The sequence below is a fragment of the Carcharodon carcharias genome, chromosome 1 (genome assembly GCF_017639515.1).
Source record: "Carcharodon carcharias isolate sCarCar2 chromosome 1, sCarCar2.pri, whole genome shotgun sequence".
NCBI classification, from domain to species: Eukaryota; Metazoa; Chordata; class Chondrichthyes; order Lamniformes; family Lamnidae; genus Carcharodon; species Carcharodon carcharias.
Window position 1 is genome coordinate 234,918,308 of NC_054467.1, and position 16,628 is coordinate 234,934,935.

Here is a 16,628-nt window from a genome sequence, read left to right on the forward strand (position 1 = left end):
AAGAATAGTAAGGGACACAATTGGTCCCCTTGAAGATCAGAGTGGTTGTCTATGTGTGGAGCTTCACGAGATGGGGGAGATCTTAAACAGTTTTTTTGCATCAGTATTTACTCAGGAAACTGGCATAGTGTATAAGGAAGGAAGGGAAACAAGCAGTTGTGTCATGGAACATATGGAGATTAAAGAGAAGGAGGTGCTTTCTGCCTTACGGCAAATAAAGGTAGATAAATCCCCCGGGCCTGACATGATATTCCCTCGGACCTTGAGGGAGACTAGTGTAGAAATTGCAGGGGCCCTGGCAGAAATATTTAAAATGTTCTTAGCCACGGGTGAGGTGCCGGAGGATTGGACGGTAGCTCATGTTGTTCCGTTATTTAAAAAAGACTCCAAAAGTAAACCAGGTAATTACAGGCCAGTGAGCCTGATGTCAGTAGTAGGTAAATTATTGGAAGGTGTTCTGAGAGATCGGATATATAATTATTTGGACAGCCAAGGGCTGATTAAGGATAGTCAGCAAAGCTTTGCGCATGGTAGGTCGTGTTTAACGAACCTTGTAGAGTTTTTCGAGGAGGTTACCAAGAAAGTAGATGAAGGAAAGGCTGTGGATGTTGTCTACATGGACTTTAGTAAGGCCTTTGACAATGTCCCACATGGGAGGTTAGTTCAGAAGGTTCAGACACTTGGTATCCATGGAGAGGTTGTAAACTGGATTCTAAATTGGCTGTGTGGGAGAAGACAGAGAGTGGTAGTGAATGATTGCTTCTCAGACTGGAGGTCTGTGACTAGTGGTGTGCCTCAGGGATCTGTGCTAGGACCATTGTTGTTTATTGTCTATATCAGTGATTTGGATGATAGTGTGGTGAATTGGATCAGCAAGTTTGCTGATGACACTAAGATTGGAGGCGTTGTGGACAGCGAGGAAGGCTTTCAAAGCTTGCAGAGAGATTTGGACCAACTGGAAAAATGGGCCAGAAAATGGCAGATGGAATTTAATGCAGAAAAGTGAGAGGTGTTGCATTTTGGAAGGTCAAACCAAGGTAGGACATACACATTAAATGGTAGGGCACTGAGGAGTGCGGAGGAACAAAGGGATCTGGGAGTTCAGATACATAATTCCCTGAAAGTGGCGTCACAGGTAGACAGGGTTGTAAAGAAAGCTTTTGGCATACTGGCCTTCATAAATCAAAGTATTGAGTATAGGAGCTGGGATGTTATGGTGAGGTGTACAAGACATTGGTGAGGCCAACTTTGGAGTATTGTGTGCAGTTCTGGTTGCCTAACTACAGGAAGGATGTCAGTAAGATTGAGAGAGTGCAGAGAAGATTTACTAGGATGTTGCCGGGTCTTCAGGAGTTGAGTTACAAGGAAAGATTAAACAGGTTAGAACTTTATTCCTTGGAGCGTAGAAGAATGAGGGGAGGTTTGATAGAAATTTACAAAATTATGAGGGGTATAGACAGAGTAAATGCGAGTAGGCTCTTTCCACTTGGATTGGGAGAAATAAACACGAGAGGACATGGATTTTGGGTGAAAGGGGAAAGGTTTAGGGGGAACATTGGGGGAACTTCTTCACTCAGAGAGTGGTGAGTGGGTGGAACGAGCTACCATCTGATGTGGTAAATGCGGGCTCACTCTTAAGTTTTAAGAATAAATTGGATAGATACATGGATGGGAGAGGTCTGGAGGGTTATGGACTAGGTGCAGGTCAATGGGACTAGCGGAATAATATTTCGGCACAGACTAGAAGGGCCGAATGGCCTGTTTTCTGTGCTGTAGTGTTCTATGGTTCTATGGTTTGCACCGGGCATAACCCCAACCATACAAAAAATCACTCGCTATTGTTCGATTTGCCAGGAGAATAACAAAGGGCCAGCAGCCAAGTATGATCACCTCCCGATGCCCAAGATGCCCTTCGAAAATTTACAAATTGATTTTGAACATATGCCCCCGGCCTCGGGATATAAGCATATGTTAATAATAGTAGACATGTTCACCCGATGGGTAGAAGCTTACCCCACACGAAAAGATGATGCTCGAACGGTAGTGAAAATATTGTGGAAAGAAATAATAACTAGATACAGAATACCAATGGGAATAAATAGTGACCGAGGAACTCGCTTTACCGGAAAGATAGTAAAAGACTTAGTGCAGGTTATGGGATTTCAGTGGAAATTGCATATTCCCTACCAGCCACAGTCCTCAGGGATGGTAGAAAGGGTAAATGGGGAATTAAAAAACGCCCTATCTAAAGTTTGTCAGGATAATAACCTCTCATCGCCAGAAGCACTTCCAGTAGTGCTTTATGCTATGCAAAATAGAAACAAGAGAGCCACTGGAATAACACCCCATGAAGCTCTTATGGGACGTCCGATGACTACCGGAGCCCAGCCTCCTTTATGTGCTCAGGTGACCGCAGAAGATACTCTTATACAAGCCTTCCAGCCAGGTGATCAAGTGTATGCAAAAAATCTAAACAAAGACTCTCTTTCTCCTAGGTGGAAAGGACCCTACCTTGTGCTGCTAACAACTTGGACGGCCTTGAAGGTTAAAGGGAAGGAAGACTGGGTCCATGCCACCCGCTGTAAAAAATATTGTCCGGCGATAGTATAGCAGCTGTTACCAAGTGATCTAACTTGTATTATGTATTGGATACTGCTCCTTGTTATATTCCGTGGGGTATACCCAAGGGACCCTCACCCAACATCTTTTTGACTCTATGCCGCCCTACGCTAGACAGGTAGGACAGGGTGTCTGTTGGATATGCGCCCAGACTCCCCAACATGGGGGTGAGATGGGTCATTGGCATGCTGTTCCTCTAAATGACGCTGAGCACGCTGATGTTCAAACTTTTAATATTGTAACACCACAGAGCAATATGTTTAGGGGTTGGTTTCGTCACTCTCCACCTGCTAATGGGTGGAACTATACAGAACATGGGATTAGAATCAGACCTCCGCAAGAGCCGGTAAACGCCACCTATTGGTGTTCCAACCTTACACTCAGCACTTACGATCTGGGACGAAGCTCCTGTCATATTACGGTATCATACCTCTTTGGCCTATCTATCCAAAAGCCCGCCGGTACTGGTAGTACCGAACATCCACCAAATCCCCTCAATGGTACATACTGGGTTTGTGGAAATAAAGCTTACCCCTGGTTGCCTGGGATGCCTCAACTATCCTCTTTCTTTAATGTGCCTGTAGGAAATTTGAAAAAGAACGGAACCACTCCCACCTGGAGTGGCTGTTACTACCTAGCATACTTGAATCCCTATCTTCGCCATATGGATAAATTAGATGGTCACCCGCATCGGCGTCTACATCGCCGTGGCACCTCGGAATCTGAACGATTCTGGATGATTGCTTTGACCCCTTATGGAACTGCTCGTAATTCCCCTGAAATGATCAACCTGGCAGCTGCACTTGAAAAAGTCGTTAATTCAATGGCTGATGCTCTGGTTGAGACACAGAAGCAGATTTCAGTTAGTACCACTGAGATGATAGCACTACGCCTAACCGTATTACAAAACAGGATGCCCTTGACTTCCTTCTAGCTAAAAAAGGCGGCACTTGTGCTACGATAGGCTCAGAGTGCTGCACTTATGTACCCGATGTCTCTGAAAATATTACTGACTTGGAACAGCATGTCATGGGCAAAGTACAAGAAATAAAAAAGGTTGGGGAAAGTTTGAGTAATTTTTATAAAAAAGATTCTTGGTGGTCTGTAATACTAGGTTGGTTCTCCGGTTGGGGAAGTTGGTTGCTCTATGTTTTAATTGGGTTGGTCGTAGCATGTGTTATAGGGTGTTGCTTTGCGGATTTGCTGCTCCCAGATTATCAATGGTGTTTCTACTGGATTAGGTGGTGCCCCAATTATTCCCCAAATGATGCGCACTGGCCCCAGCGAAGCCCACTGGTGGGGAGAGAAAGTTTACCCCGCCAGGGACCGGCCTTTTCCTTATGGTTATGAACCTCCATATGATGATGAAGATACTATTCCTCACTGGTGTTAATCTAAAAGATTAACAAGGAGGGATTGTGGAAGAATAAAATACATGTATAATGAAATTACTACAGAGTGTCCTTGAGCAGTCACGCAACCAACACATAAACTAATAGACTAGTCGCACTATCAGCTACCTTCCCAGACTAATGGGAGCCAGATGTCAGATATGGTTGTAAACTAAGAAAGAACTATTGTGTGTATGCCCAAGATATGTCACCATACCATGTTAATAATTAGTGAGGATTAAGCAACCATTGAAACTGCCTAATCTCTAACTATTGAAACTGCCTAATCTCTGTCACGTACTTTTTTGCTATACTATGTGTGTACTCTAATGCTTCGCAGAGTGCTGGATCGTTCCATTGTATGCGACTGGGTTCTCCATGATATCATGATTTAATAAAGACTTCCAAGACAAACCTCCTGGGTCCGAGTGTTTTCGCGACACACAGCCAGTGGTTTGCTTTTCAAAGCAGAGTTGCTGTTAATTCCTTATATTCCATTTAAATGCATCTGTTGTGGCTCAGTTGGTGGCACTCTCACCTCTGAGTCGGAAGTCTCACTCCATCCCTCAATCAACAATCACAAAAACAGATTATTTGGACATTATCATGTGCTTGCTGTGTGCAAATTGGATGCTGCATTTCCTACATTACAACAGTGACTAAACTTCACTCGTACTTCTTTGGCTGTAAAGCGCTTTCGGATGGCCTGAGGTCATATATTAATTGCTATATTAATGCAAGTCTTTTTTAAGTACTTATTGCCATCATCATGACCCTGAAATCTCCACTGTCTTCTCTACTTAAGGAGGCCATCTTTGATGACGTCCTCATATCTTTCCCATTCCCACTAATCTTCTGAATAACTAACTTCCTTTCCTCATCGCCATTGCCTCAACTCAGATACTGTCCAGTTCTCTTTCAAAACAATCAGCACCATCTCCTCAAAAAAAAACCACCCTTGATCCCTGTGTCATTGCAAACTACCCTCCCCAACTCCAACTTTGCTGTTGTCTCCTCAAGAGCCTCATAAATTCATGCCTCTCTTTGAATCCCTCTCCCTCCTGGGGGAGGCGATGGCAGAGTGGCATTGTCACTGGACCAGTAATCTGGAAACCTCATGGCAGATCGTGGAATTTGAATCCAATTTAAAAGTCCAATGATGACCATGAAACAATTGCCATTAAAACCCATCTGGTTCACTAATTTCCATTAGGGAAGGAAATCTGCCATCCTTACCTGGTCTGGCCTACATGTGACTCCAGATCTGCAGCAATGTGGTTGGCTTAGCAAGCCACTCAGTTGTATTAAACTGCTAAAAAGTCTAAAAGGAATGGAACCGATGGACCACCTGGCAACTTCATACTCAGCCCTGTTGACTCTGGGGAGAGCTGTTCCACAGACTAGTCAAGCAATTCACGGAGTCATATCTTACAGAAAATGTCCCAGAAACCACCAGTAACATCCCTGGGTATGTCCTGTCTCACCAACAGGACTGGCACAGTGGTATACAGTTGGGAAGGAGTTGCCCTGGGAGTCCTCAACATCGATTCTAGACCCCAAGAAGTCTCATGGCATCAGGTCAAACATGGGCAAGGAAACCGCCTGATTACCACGTACCGCCCTCCCTCAGCTGATCAATCAGTGCTCTTCCATGTTGAGCACCACTTGGAGGAAGCACTGAGGGCAGCATGGGCGCAGAATGTACTCTGGGTGGGTGACTTCAATGTCCATCACCAAGGGTGGCACCATTACTGACCAAGCTGGCTGAGTCCTAAAGGACATAGCTGCTAGACTGGGTCAGTGGCAGGTGGTGAGGGAACCAACGAGAGGGAAAAACATACTCATCCTCACCAACCTGCCTGCCGCGGGTGCATCTGTCCATGACAGTATTGGTAGGAGTGACCACCGCACAGTTCTTGTGGAGTTGAAGTCCCGTCTTCACATTGAGGATACCCTCCATCGTGTTATGTGGCACGACCACTGTGCTACATGGGATAGATTTCCAACAGGTCTAGTAACTCAAGGCTCGGCAACCATGAGGTGCTGTGGGCCATCAGCAGTGGCAGAATTGTACTCAACTGCAGTCTGTAACCGCATGGCCTGGCATAGAGTGCAGGAGGGCATGCCAGGAGCAGAACCAGGCATACCTAAAAATGAGGTACCAACCTGGTGCAGCTATAACACAGGACGACCTGCAAGCCAAAGGGCATAATCAGCAAATGATAGACAGAGCTAAGCCATTCCACAACCAACGGATCAGATCTAAGCTCTGCAGTCCTGCCATATGCAGTCGTGAATGGTGGTGGACAATTTAAAAACTCACTGGAGGGGGAGACTCCACAAATATCCCCATCCTCAATGATGGGGGAGCCCAGCACATCGGTGCAAAAGATAAGGCTGAAGCATTTGCTACAATCTTCAGCCAGAATAATCCATCGCGGCCTCCTCCAGAGGTCCCCAGCATCACAGATGCCAGTCTTCAATCAATTCAATCCATGTGATATCAAGAAATGGCGGAAGGCACTGGATATTGCAAAGGTTATGGGTCCTGACAATATTCCAGCAATAGTACTGAAGACCTGTGCTCTGGAAATTGCCGTCCCCCTAGCCAAGCTGTTCCAGTACAGCTACAATATTGGCATTAACCTGGCTATGCGGAAAATTGCCCAGGTATGTCCTGTACATAAAAAACAGGACAAATCCAACCCTGCCAAATTACCGCCTCATAAGTCTACTCTCCATCATCAGTAAAGAGATGGAAGGGGTCACCAACAGTGCTATCAAGCGGCTCAGGTTTAGCAATAACCTGATCATTAATGCCCACCTTGGGTTCTGCAAGGATCACTGATCTCATCACAGCCTTGGTTCAAAGATGGACAAAAGAGCTTAACTCCAGAGGTGAGGTGAGGTGACATCAAGGCAGCATTTGACTGAGTGTGGCATCAAGGAGCCCTAGCAAAACTGGAGTCAATGGGAATCGGGGCAAAACTCTTCACTGCTTAGAATCATACCTGGCACAAAGGAAGATGGTTGTGGTTGTTGGAGGTCAATCATCTCAGTTCCAAGACATCACTGCAGTAGTTCCTCAGGGTAGTGTTCTCGGCCCAAACATCTTCAACTGCTTCATCAGTGACCTTGCTTCCATCATAAGGTCCGAAGTGGGGATGTTCGCTGATGATTGCTTAATGTTCAGCACCATTCACGACTCCTCAGATACTGAAGCAGTCCATGTCCAAATATAGCAAGACCTGGATAATATCCAGGTTTGGGCTGACAAGCGGTAAGTAACATTCAGGCCACACAAGTGTCAGGCAATGACCATCTCCAGCAAGAGAGAATCTCACCATCGCCCCATGACATTCAATGACATTACCATCGCTGAATACCCCACTATCAACACCCTCAGGATTACCACTGAACTGGATCAGTTATATAAAAACTGTGGCTGCAAGTCCACCATCTACAAGGCACAAGTCAGGAGTGTGACGAAATACTCTCCACTTGTCAGGATGAGTGCAGCTCCAACAATACTCAAGAAGCTCGACACCATCTAGGACAAAGCAGCTCGCTTGATCAGCACCACAACCACAAACATTCGCTCCCTCCACAGCTGACACACAGTGTGTACCATCTACAGGGTGCACTGCAGGGACTCATAGAAACATAGAAACTAGGAGCAGTAGTATGCCATTCGGCCCTTCGAGCCTGCTAACCATTCATTATGATCATAGTTGATCATCCAACTCAATAGCCTGCTCCCGCTTTTCCCATATCCTTTGATCCCTTTCGCCCCAAGAGCTATATCAAACTTCTTGAAAACATACAATGTTTTGGTCTCAACTACTTTCTGTAGTAACGAATTCCACAGGTTCACCACTCTCTGCTTGAAGAAATTTTTCCTCATCTCAGTCCTAAATGGTCTACCCCATATCCTCAGACTGTGACCCCTGGTTCTGGACTTACCCATCATCTGGAACATCCTTCCTGCATCTACCCAGTCTAGTCCTGTTAGAATTTTATAGGTTTCTATGATATCCCCCCTCATTGTTCTGAACTCCAGCAAATATAATCCTAACCGACTCAATCTCTCCTCATGTGTCAGTCCCGCCATCCCAGGAATCAAACCTTCGCTGCACTCCCCTCTAGCAACTACATCCTTCCTCAGATAAGGAAACCAAAACTGCACACAATATTCCAGGTGTGGTCTCACCAAGGCCCTGTACAATTGCAGCAAGACTCCTTTGACAGAACCTTCCAAAGTAATGACCACTACCATCTAGAAGGATAAGGGTAGCAGACACATGGGAGCACCAACACCAGGAAGTTCCCCTCCAAGCCACTCACCATCCTGAATTGGAAATATATCACTGTTCCTTCACTGTCGCTGAGTCAAAATCCTGGAACTCCCTCCCTAACGGCACTGAGTGTGGCATCAAGGGGCCCAGCAAAACGGAAGTCAATGGGAATCGAAGGAAAACTCTTCACTGGCTGGAGTCATACCTAACAGAAAGGAAGGTAGTTGTGGTTGTTGAAGGTCAATCATTTCAGTCACGGGACATCGCTGGAGGAGTTCCTTAGGGTGATGTCCTCGGCCCAACCATCTTCAGCTGCTTCATCGATGAACCTCCCCTTCATAATAGGGTCAGAAGTGGGTTTTGCTGATGATTGCACAATGTTCAGCACCATTTGCAACATCTCAGCTACTGAAGCAGTCCATATCGAAATGCAGCTAGATGTAGACAATATTCAGGCTTGGGCTGATAATTGGCAAATAGCATTCATGCCACACAAGTGCCAGGCAGTGACCACCTCCAATAAGAGAATCTAGCCATCTCCCCATGACATTCAATGGCTTTACCATCTCTGATTTCCCCATTATTAACATCCTGGGGGTTAGTTGCGACCAGAAACTGAACTGGACAAGCCATATAAATACTGTGGCTACAAGAGCAGGTTAGAGGCTGGGAATTCTGTGGAGACAAACTCAGCTCCTGACTCCCCAAAACCTGTCCACCACCTACAAAGCACAAGTCAGGAGCGTGAGGGAATACTCATCACCTACCTGGATGAGTACAGCTCCCGCAACACTAAAGAAGCTTGACACCATCAAGGACAAAGCAGCCTGCTTGACTGACACACATCCTCAAACATGCACTCCCTCCACCACCGTCGCACAGTGCCAAAACCCTGGCGCATGTCTGAAGTCATTGGCCTCCCAAAACCAGCAAAGACCCAAAATTACAATGAAACTACAGGCCAATGTCTCTGCTATTAGTATGCTCCAAGGTAGGAGTGTGCCTAATCCTACAGCGGATCAAGACAGAAGTGGAGAACATCCTGTGGACCAAACAGGCTTTCGACAAGAAAAAAGCATGTAACAATTTAACACAATGCAAATGCCACAGTAAGAACAGCTGTTAATGCTCTGGTATAAATCCTTAAAAGTTACCTCCTCACCAAAATTCCCTTAGCCGATGCTCGTTATTATAGTGTTCTTTTTAACCTTTTCAATTTTCCAGCAGCTCAAGGAACAATATTTTTCCAAGGCAGCCCTTAAAAACACTCATTTCACAACATGGCTGAAATTGTTCGGCCCCCTAGCCTTATTACTATAATAATCATATCACAACTAAAGTAGATGATGTTTTTTCCTTTCTTTTGCAATATTCCTTCATCCGATGGCCCAACTTTCTCTTCTTGTGTATTAGCAGTTCGTGATACTCTTGCAGCTGGATCAGAAAGTTGTAGCTCGAGCCAAATGCTAGACTCTCAACCACACTCACTATCTGAGTCGACACGGAATTATTCAGAGAATGTTTCACTGCCAGAGCTACTGTCCTTTGATGAATGTCTGCCTATTCCTATGGATATTAAAGATCCAATACCACTATCTGAGAAACAAAGAGTTTGTTCAGTGTCCCAGCCAACAGTCTAACCTCAAGTAATTATACCAGAAGTCAATTAAACTGCTCATTCATCTCATTGCAATTTGCTGTATATAAAGTGCCTATTGTGCTTATCTACATTAGAGCAACTGCACTTGATAGCAATTCACTGTTTGTGATGTAGTGGATATGTTAGCATATCAATAATTCAGAGCTATGAAATAACAATCCAGAGGATGTAAATTCAAATCCCACTGTGGCAGTTTGAGGATTTAAATTTAGTTTTTACAAAAAAAAAACGCTGGGAATAAAAACTGGCATCAGTTGAATTGACCATGAGACTGATGGGTTGCTGTAAAAATGCAATGGATTCAGAAATGCCCCTCAGGGAAAGAAATCCACTGTCCTTATTTGACTTGGTTTCCAGTGCCACCCAATCTGGTTGGCTCTTTGCTGCCTCCTGAAGTGGGCTAGCAATGTCACTCAGGTTTTAATTAAACTTATTCAAGAAGACCAATCAGCACCTTCTCGGGTAACGTATACCAGTGATGGCCACACCACAATAACTAGTTTGTTTGTTTTAAAAAAAGATCAGACCACCCTAAAAAAAGTTTTAAAACTTAGATTCAGAACGAAATCTGTGTGGATTTCTTTTTCAGATTTTTAATAATTTTTCCCGCTTATCTTTAAACCCTTTGCATGTTTCCTGCATTCCACTGTGTATCGTGGAGCCGAGACCCTTATGAAGGCTTGATCCACCACCTGAAAACTTGAAGGCCAATCGAGTTATCTTATCTGCAGCTCTAGGTGGTAACAGCACAGAAACAAGTTAGCTCGTTGGCAGGTTGGGTGTTAAATCAGAATAGTTACAAAGGCTGTTAGGTCACATCTAGTTTACAGCACAGAAAACTGACGATTTGGCCAAAATGATCTTATGCTGATATTTATGCTCCGTACTAGTCTCTTCCCAACCCTCTTCATCTAATTCGAGGTTAGGTTACACCCTCCTAATTTTGGGCTGACAATTGAGCAATGGAAGCTACTATGAGTGTTCCAAAAGACACCCCCAACCTCTCCTCTGCCCATTGAGTCAACATGGAACATGACTGGGATGGCATTACGATTTTTAGCCTACAGTTTTGGGGTGACTTCAGTTCTCTGGCTTGTAAACACTGCCGTTTATCACTCAAAACCAGGTGGACTATAACGCCTGACATATGTGGATTGTCAACCAAGCTAGTCTAATTGTGTGATCACTTCCCACTGATGTTTCCTCCTCTGTTTCTCTCTGAAACGCATTCCTCCTCTCTGTACCTTCATTGTGTTGAATCACAATTCATTGCAACATTCCCTACTCCAACTCATTTGTTCCCAGCATCCAAAACTGACAAGCTCCTTAAGCCTTCCCTTCATTCATTACTCTAGAAACTTCTAAACCCAAACATACATTCTTATTTGTCCTATCTTTTCCCTACTTTTCAGAACCATAGCAGCACATCAACATTCAAGTTTCTCAATAGAAAAAGAAGCACGAAGCATGGTCTGGAATAGAATGTGTGACTTTGAGACTTAGTTCAAATTTTAATTTCCTTAAGTAAAGGATACCTGCTCAAGTTAAAATGAAAATGAAAAGAAACTTGCCTTCCTTGTTAACAAGGTCTTTCTTACCTAGCATAGTTGCATGTTTTAAGAACTTATAGCTGGTTTCAAAGGTCATCTGCTGAAGGGGCGAGGAGCTTGATTGCATGCCAATTCGATTAAATGGTTTGTATGATCCATCAAAACACATGTAATCTGCCACAAGGGAAAGATGGCGAGGATCCACTTGAATGCCTGCGCAAGAGAGACAGACAAAGAAAATTCAATTCAGTTCATTAAAAGCACCGAGTGTGATCAGTGATAACAAGCATCCAGTTCAATGTAAGACCATCATGGGGCCGTAGAACTGTTTGGATATGCATGCTTAAGTCTGACCAACAATAGTGACCCTGATTTCTAAGCAGCACCCTGTTAAATTTTAAGAGTACTTGTGGCAAAAACAGGATTCCTCTAGAACAATATTTGATGTCTTTGCAGGTCAAAGGAAAGCTGTTGAGAAATAGCTGATGATGCAGGACATCATGAGGCCAAGAGGATGATTAGGGAAATGAAGCAGATCAATGGGCTGCATTCATCCGCACTGATGCGCATTAGGCCAAATGCTTCAAAATCATATCGCCTTTGCTAAAGTGTCATCAGTCACCACTTAAAAAGGTTTGTGTGAACTAGCACCGAGTACCCACAAGTCTGGAACTCTGCAACAAATGCACAAGATCTGGACACGGCTCTGCCCAGGCTGCAGTAAAGACCAAACCGTGTGGGCAGTAGAAGAACACTGCAGTTTGCTGTACACAGATATTGCCCAGTGAACCAGTCTGGCCAGAAGGAATTGGATGCTGCATTGCAATGCCTGGCAAATGGTAAAGGACCAATATTCATTGACAAGTTCCTGAACATTGTTCCAGGCAAGGAGGGCTGTAGGTGATACAAGAACATGCACTCATTTATATCAGTGCCTTTTATGATTGAGCCGTAGAGAAGTAGGAAATTGCTGCATAAGTTCTCCAAATAGTGGAACCATTAGGATATGGCACGTTCCATGCTGTGATCAGGGAAATAATGGCAATGTACTCGCCCGTAGTATGGTGAGAGGCGCTCTCATCATGCCATTTAGGGAGGAGCCCCTGATACTTGAATAGGCAGGGCCCAAATCCACACTCATCAATTGCCTTATGGCCAACTATTTATTTTAAGCACAGGAGAGGAGCAGGTGGTGGCAGGATGGGTGGCAGGAAGATCTCCAGGGTGGGGGTGCCAAAAAAAGTGGAAGTCGGTTAGTAGTGACTCCTTGGGTTAGAGGCAGCTCCAAGATGATATGTTTGGCAGTGAGCATTCAGAACTAATGACAAACTTAGTAATTGAATACGTGAGCCAGGCAAGCCCACTGCCCATCGACCGGACAGCCTGATTCACTAGTGGTACCATTTCCATAATGCTTCACTCAGTTCATTGTGCATGTTCTTTGTTAAAGCAGCCAAGAAGCATCCACAATTGAGAACCTGCTCCATAAGGAGCTAATGTAAAGTAGCATTAGTGGAATTCCTACCCAACATCTGTGGCAAAGTGTGTTGAACCTTCAATGCACTTGAATAACTATGCCATCTTACCAGTTATTTTTCAAATAGGCCTTTTATATAGGGAAAACCTGTCCTAAGGTAAACAAGTTATTTCTCATAATACAAGTAAATTTGTAAATATATTACACAAGTAATAAAATAAAACTTGATTATCAACTTGAGATGTAAAGAGTTACGTAATTTACTGTTAAGTACCACATTATCTACGTGACACTCCAGGGAACGACTGAGGGAGTGCTGTAGTGTGCAGGTTGCAGTCTTCCAAATGAGACATTAAACCAAGGCCTGTCTGTTCTCAGCCAGGTATAAAAGGTCCCATTTTGAAGATCAGGAGAATTATCCTTGGTGCCCTGATCAATATGTATTCCTTGACTATAATAGACTGAGTGATCATCAAATTGCTGTTTGTGGGAGCTTGTTGTGTGCAAATTGGCTGCCGCGTTTTCTATATTACAACAGTGACTACAGTTGAAAAGTACTTTGTTGGCTGTAAAACACTTTGGGACATGCTGAGGTTGTGAAGGGCACGATATAGGTGTGAATCTTTCCTCTCACTGGTTGTACAATTGCCTGGTCATCACTCAGATCTGCTTAGAAACCAGCAGTTTCATTGCAATTTATCGATGTTCTGTAAAGTCGCAGTACCAGGGCGCAGTAATTGTAGAACTTCACCTGCCATACTCAATGGGTAACCTGATCTTCCAGTAACAATTACACTAGGTGATAGTTCCTGCTGCATTTATTCTTCTCAACTTAACTTACCTGTCAGCTGCTGTGCCTGCAAGTGATATATATCCCAGCTGTGAAGGTTTACCCAAAAGACTCGGGTGTTGCCAGTAAATTCTCAAAGGGCAACTAGTGTACCATGAAGGAAAGGGGGCAGGACCTCTGGGACAATTGCCAGGAAAAGCCAATTAACGACAGAAGCTACACAATAACCAGGCTTTCAAATGGTCACATGACTGATTGAGCTAGATGCAGAGGAAACTCTCTGGCGGATAAGGGGGCAAGATATTCAAGAAAATTTAGAAGTGGAATCAGGAAGCACTGTTTCAGGCAAAGGGCAGTGGAAATTTGGAACTATCTCCCCCAAAACACTGTGGATGCTGGGCCAATTAAAAGTTCAAGAGTGAGATGATTTGTGTCCCAGACTGCTGAGGGAGGCAAGGGAGGAGGTCGCAGGGGCTCTGACCCAAATTTTTAATTCCTCTCTGGCCACAGGGGAGGTGCCAGAGGACTGGAGAACAACTAATGTGGTTCCGCTATTTAAGAAATAAATGTAGAGATAAGCCAGGGAATTACAGGCCAGTGAGTCTCTCATCAGTGGTAGGGAAACTATTGGAGAAAATTCTGAAGGAGAGAATCTATCTCCACTTGGAGAGGCAAGGTTTGATCAGGGATAGTCAGCATGGCTTTGTCAGAGGGAGGTCATGCCTAACAAATTTGATTGAATTTTTTGAGAAGGTGAGCAGGTGTGTAGATGAGGGCAGTGCACTTGATGTAGTTTATATGGATTTCAGCAAAGCCTTTGACAAGGTCCCACAAAGGAGACTTATAAAGAAGGCAAAGGAACATGGGATACAGGGTATTTTGATAAGATAGATTCAAAATTGGCTTAGTTGTAGGAGACAGAGGGTGATGACAGAAAGATGCTTTAATGACTGGAAGCCAGTGTCCAGTGGCGTACCACAGGGTTCATTTATATAAACGACATAGATGACTATGTAGGGGGTAGGATTTGTAAGTTTGTGGATGACACAAAGAATTGCCGGGTGGTTAACAGTGAGGTTGAGTGTCTTGGGCTACAGGAAGATATAGACGGGATGGTCAAATGGGCAGATAAGTGGCAGATGGAATTTAACTCTGAAAAGTGTCAGGTGATACAATTTGGAAGGAGTAATTTGACAAGGAAGTATTCAATGAACAGCATGACACTATGAAGTTCTGAGGAACAAAGGGATCTTGGTGTGTGTGCCCATAGATCTCTGAAGGCGGGGCGGAGGGGTGGGGGGGTCAAGTTAGTGGGGTGGTGAAAAAGGCATATGGGACAGTTGCCTTTATCAGTCAGGGCATAGATTACAAAAGTAGGGAGGTCATGTTGGAGTTGTGTAGAACCTTGGTGAGGCCACAGCTGGAGTACTGTGTGCAGTTCTGGTTGCCACATTATAGGAAGGATGTGATTGCACTGGAGGGGGCGAAGAGGAGATTCACCAGAATGTTGCCTGGGATAAAACATTTAAGTTATGAAGAGAGATTCGATAGACTTGGGTTGTTTTCATTGGAGCAGAGAAGACTGAAGGGCGAACTGATCGAGGTGTACAAGATTATGAGGGGCATGGACAGGGTGGATAGGGAGCAGCAGTTCCCCTTAGTTGAAGGGTCAGTCACGAGGGGGCATAAGTTCAAGGTGAGGGGCAGGAGGTTTGGGAGGGAGGGGTGTGAGGAAAAACTTTTTTACCCAGAGGGTGGTGATGGTCTGGAATGCGCTGCCCGGAAGGGTGGTGGAGGCGGGTTGCCTCACATACTTTCAAAAGTACCTGGATGAGCACTTGGCACGTCATAACATTCAAGGCTATGGGCCAAATGCTGGTAAATGGGGTGAGGTAGGTAGGTCAGGTGTTTCTCACGTGTCGGTGCAGACTCGATGGGCCGAAGGGCCTCTTCTGCACTCTGTGTTCTGTGAGATCATTATTTCTTTTTGTTAAGCCAAGGGCATCAAGTGATATGGAACAAAGGCAAATGGAGTTGAGGTACAGATCAGCTACAATTGAACTAAATGGCAGAATCAACTAGAGGTGCTGATTGGCTGCTTCTACTCCTATGTCAAGGAGAGGCAGTCACGTGACAGCATATTTTATAAATTCAGGGTAACACAATTTCACCAAAGATCTTTTTGATAAACATCAAACTGAATGGCACTAAACCTTTATTTAATTAATTTAATAATATTTTTACTCATCAATTTCTGTCTATCAGAAACACATTTTTACAACAGATGAGTAGATCTGAAGTATTATCCCAAACTAACAACCGATAAACAGTTTCGTGAACTGATCAACTCAGCTTGGCAAGTCCCAACTATGTGCTGTGTTAGTGGATCCCAACCAAAAATGACAGCAGAGCTGCTATATTTAGTCTCAATCTCCCGGCGTTAGAAGAGGGATTTCCCACAGTAGAAAGTAGGGATCCCCACTCCCCGATCCAACGGCCCCACTGTAAAGAGTGCAAGTGCTGAGATCTAGTGCAAAGCAGCTTGACTGTGATGCTTCTCTCCATTATAGCTAAACAGTGCATCACACTCACTGCTACTCGGTTGGGTTCCATTAGGACCACTTGGCTCAAGACCTTATTACAGCCTCGGAACAATCATGGTTAAAAAGAGCTAAATTCTGGAGGTAAAATAATATTGGCTTCCCTTGACAATAAGGCAATGTTTGACTGAGCGTGGCATCAAGGATCCCTAGTAAACTCGAAGTCGATGGGAATACGGGGCAGGGGTGTGGGGAGATCTCTTCGCTGATGGAGCCATATCTAGCATAAAGGAAGATGGTTGTGGC

The 16,628-nt window shown here is 44.5% G+C and overlaps 1 protein-coding gene across 1 annotated transcript in view; it reads right to left on the bottom strand.

Moving 5' to 3' along the window:
• The window catches only part of polr1a (RNA polymerase I subunit A), a 170,458-nt gene that overhangs the window by 18,753 nt on the left and 135,077 nt on the right, over window positions 1-16,628 (bottom strand). Inside the window, exon 33 of the mRNA XM_041192484.1 lies at window positions 11,564-11,728. Within this exon, the coding sequence (XP_041048418.1) occupies window positions 11,564-11,728 (165 nt within the window). The remainder of the gene's footprint in view (window positions 1-11,563; window positions 11,729-16,628) is intronic.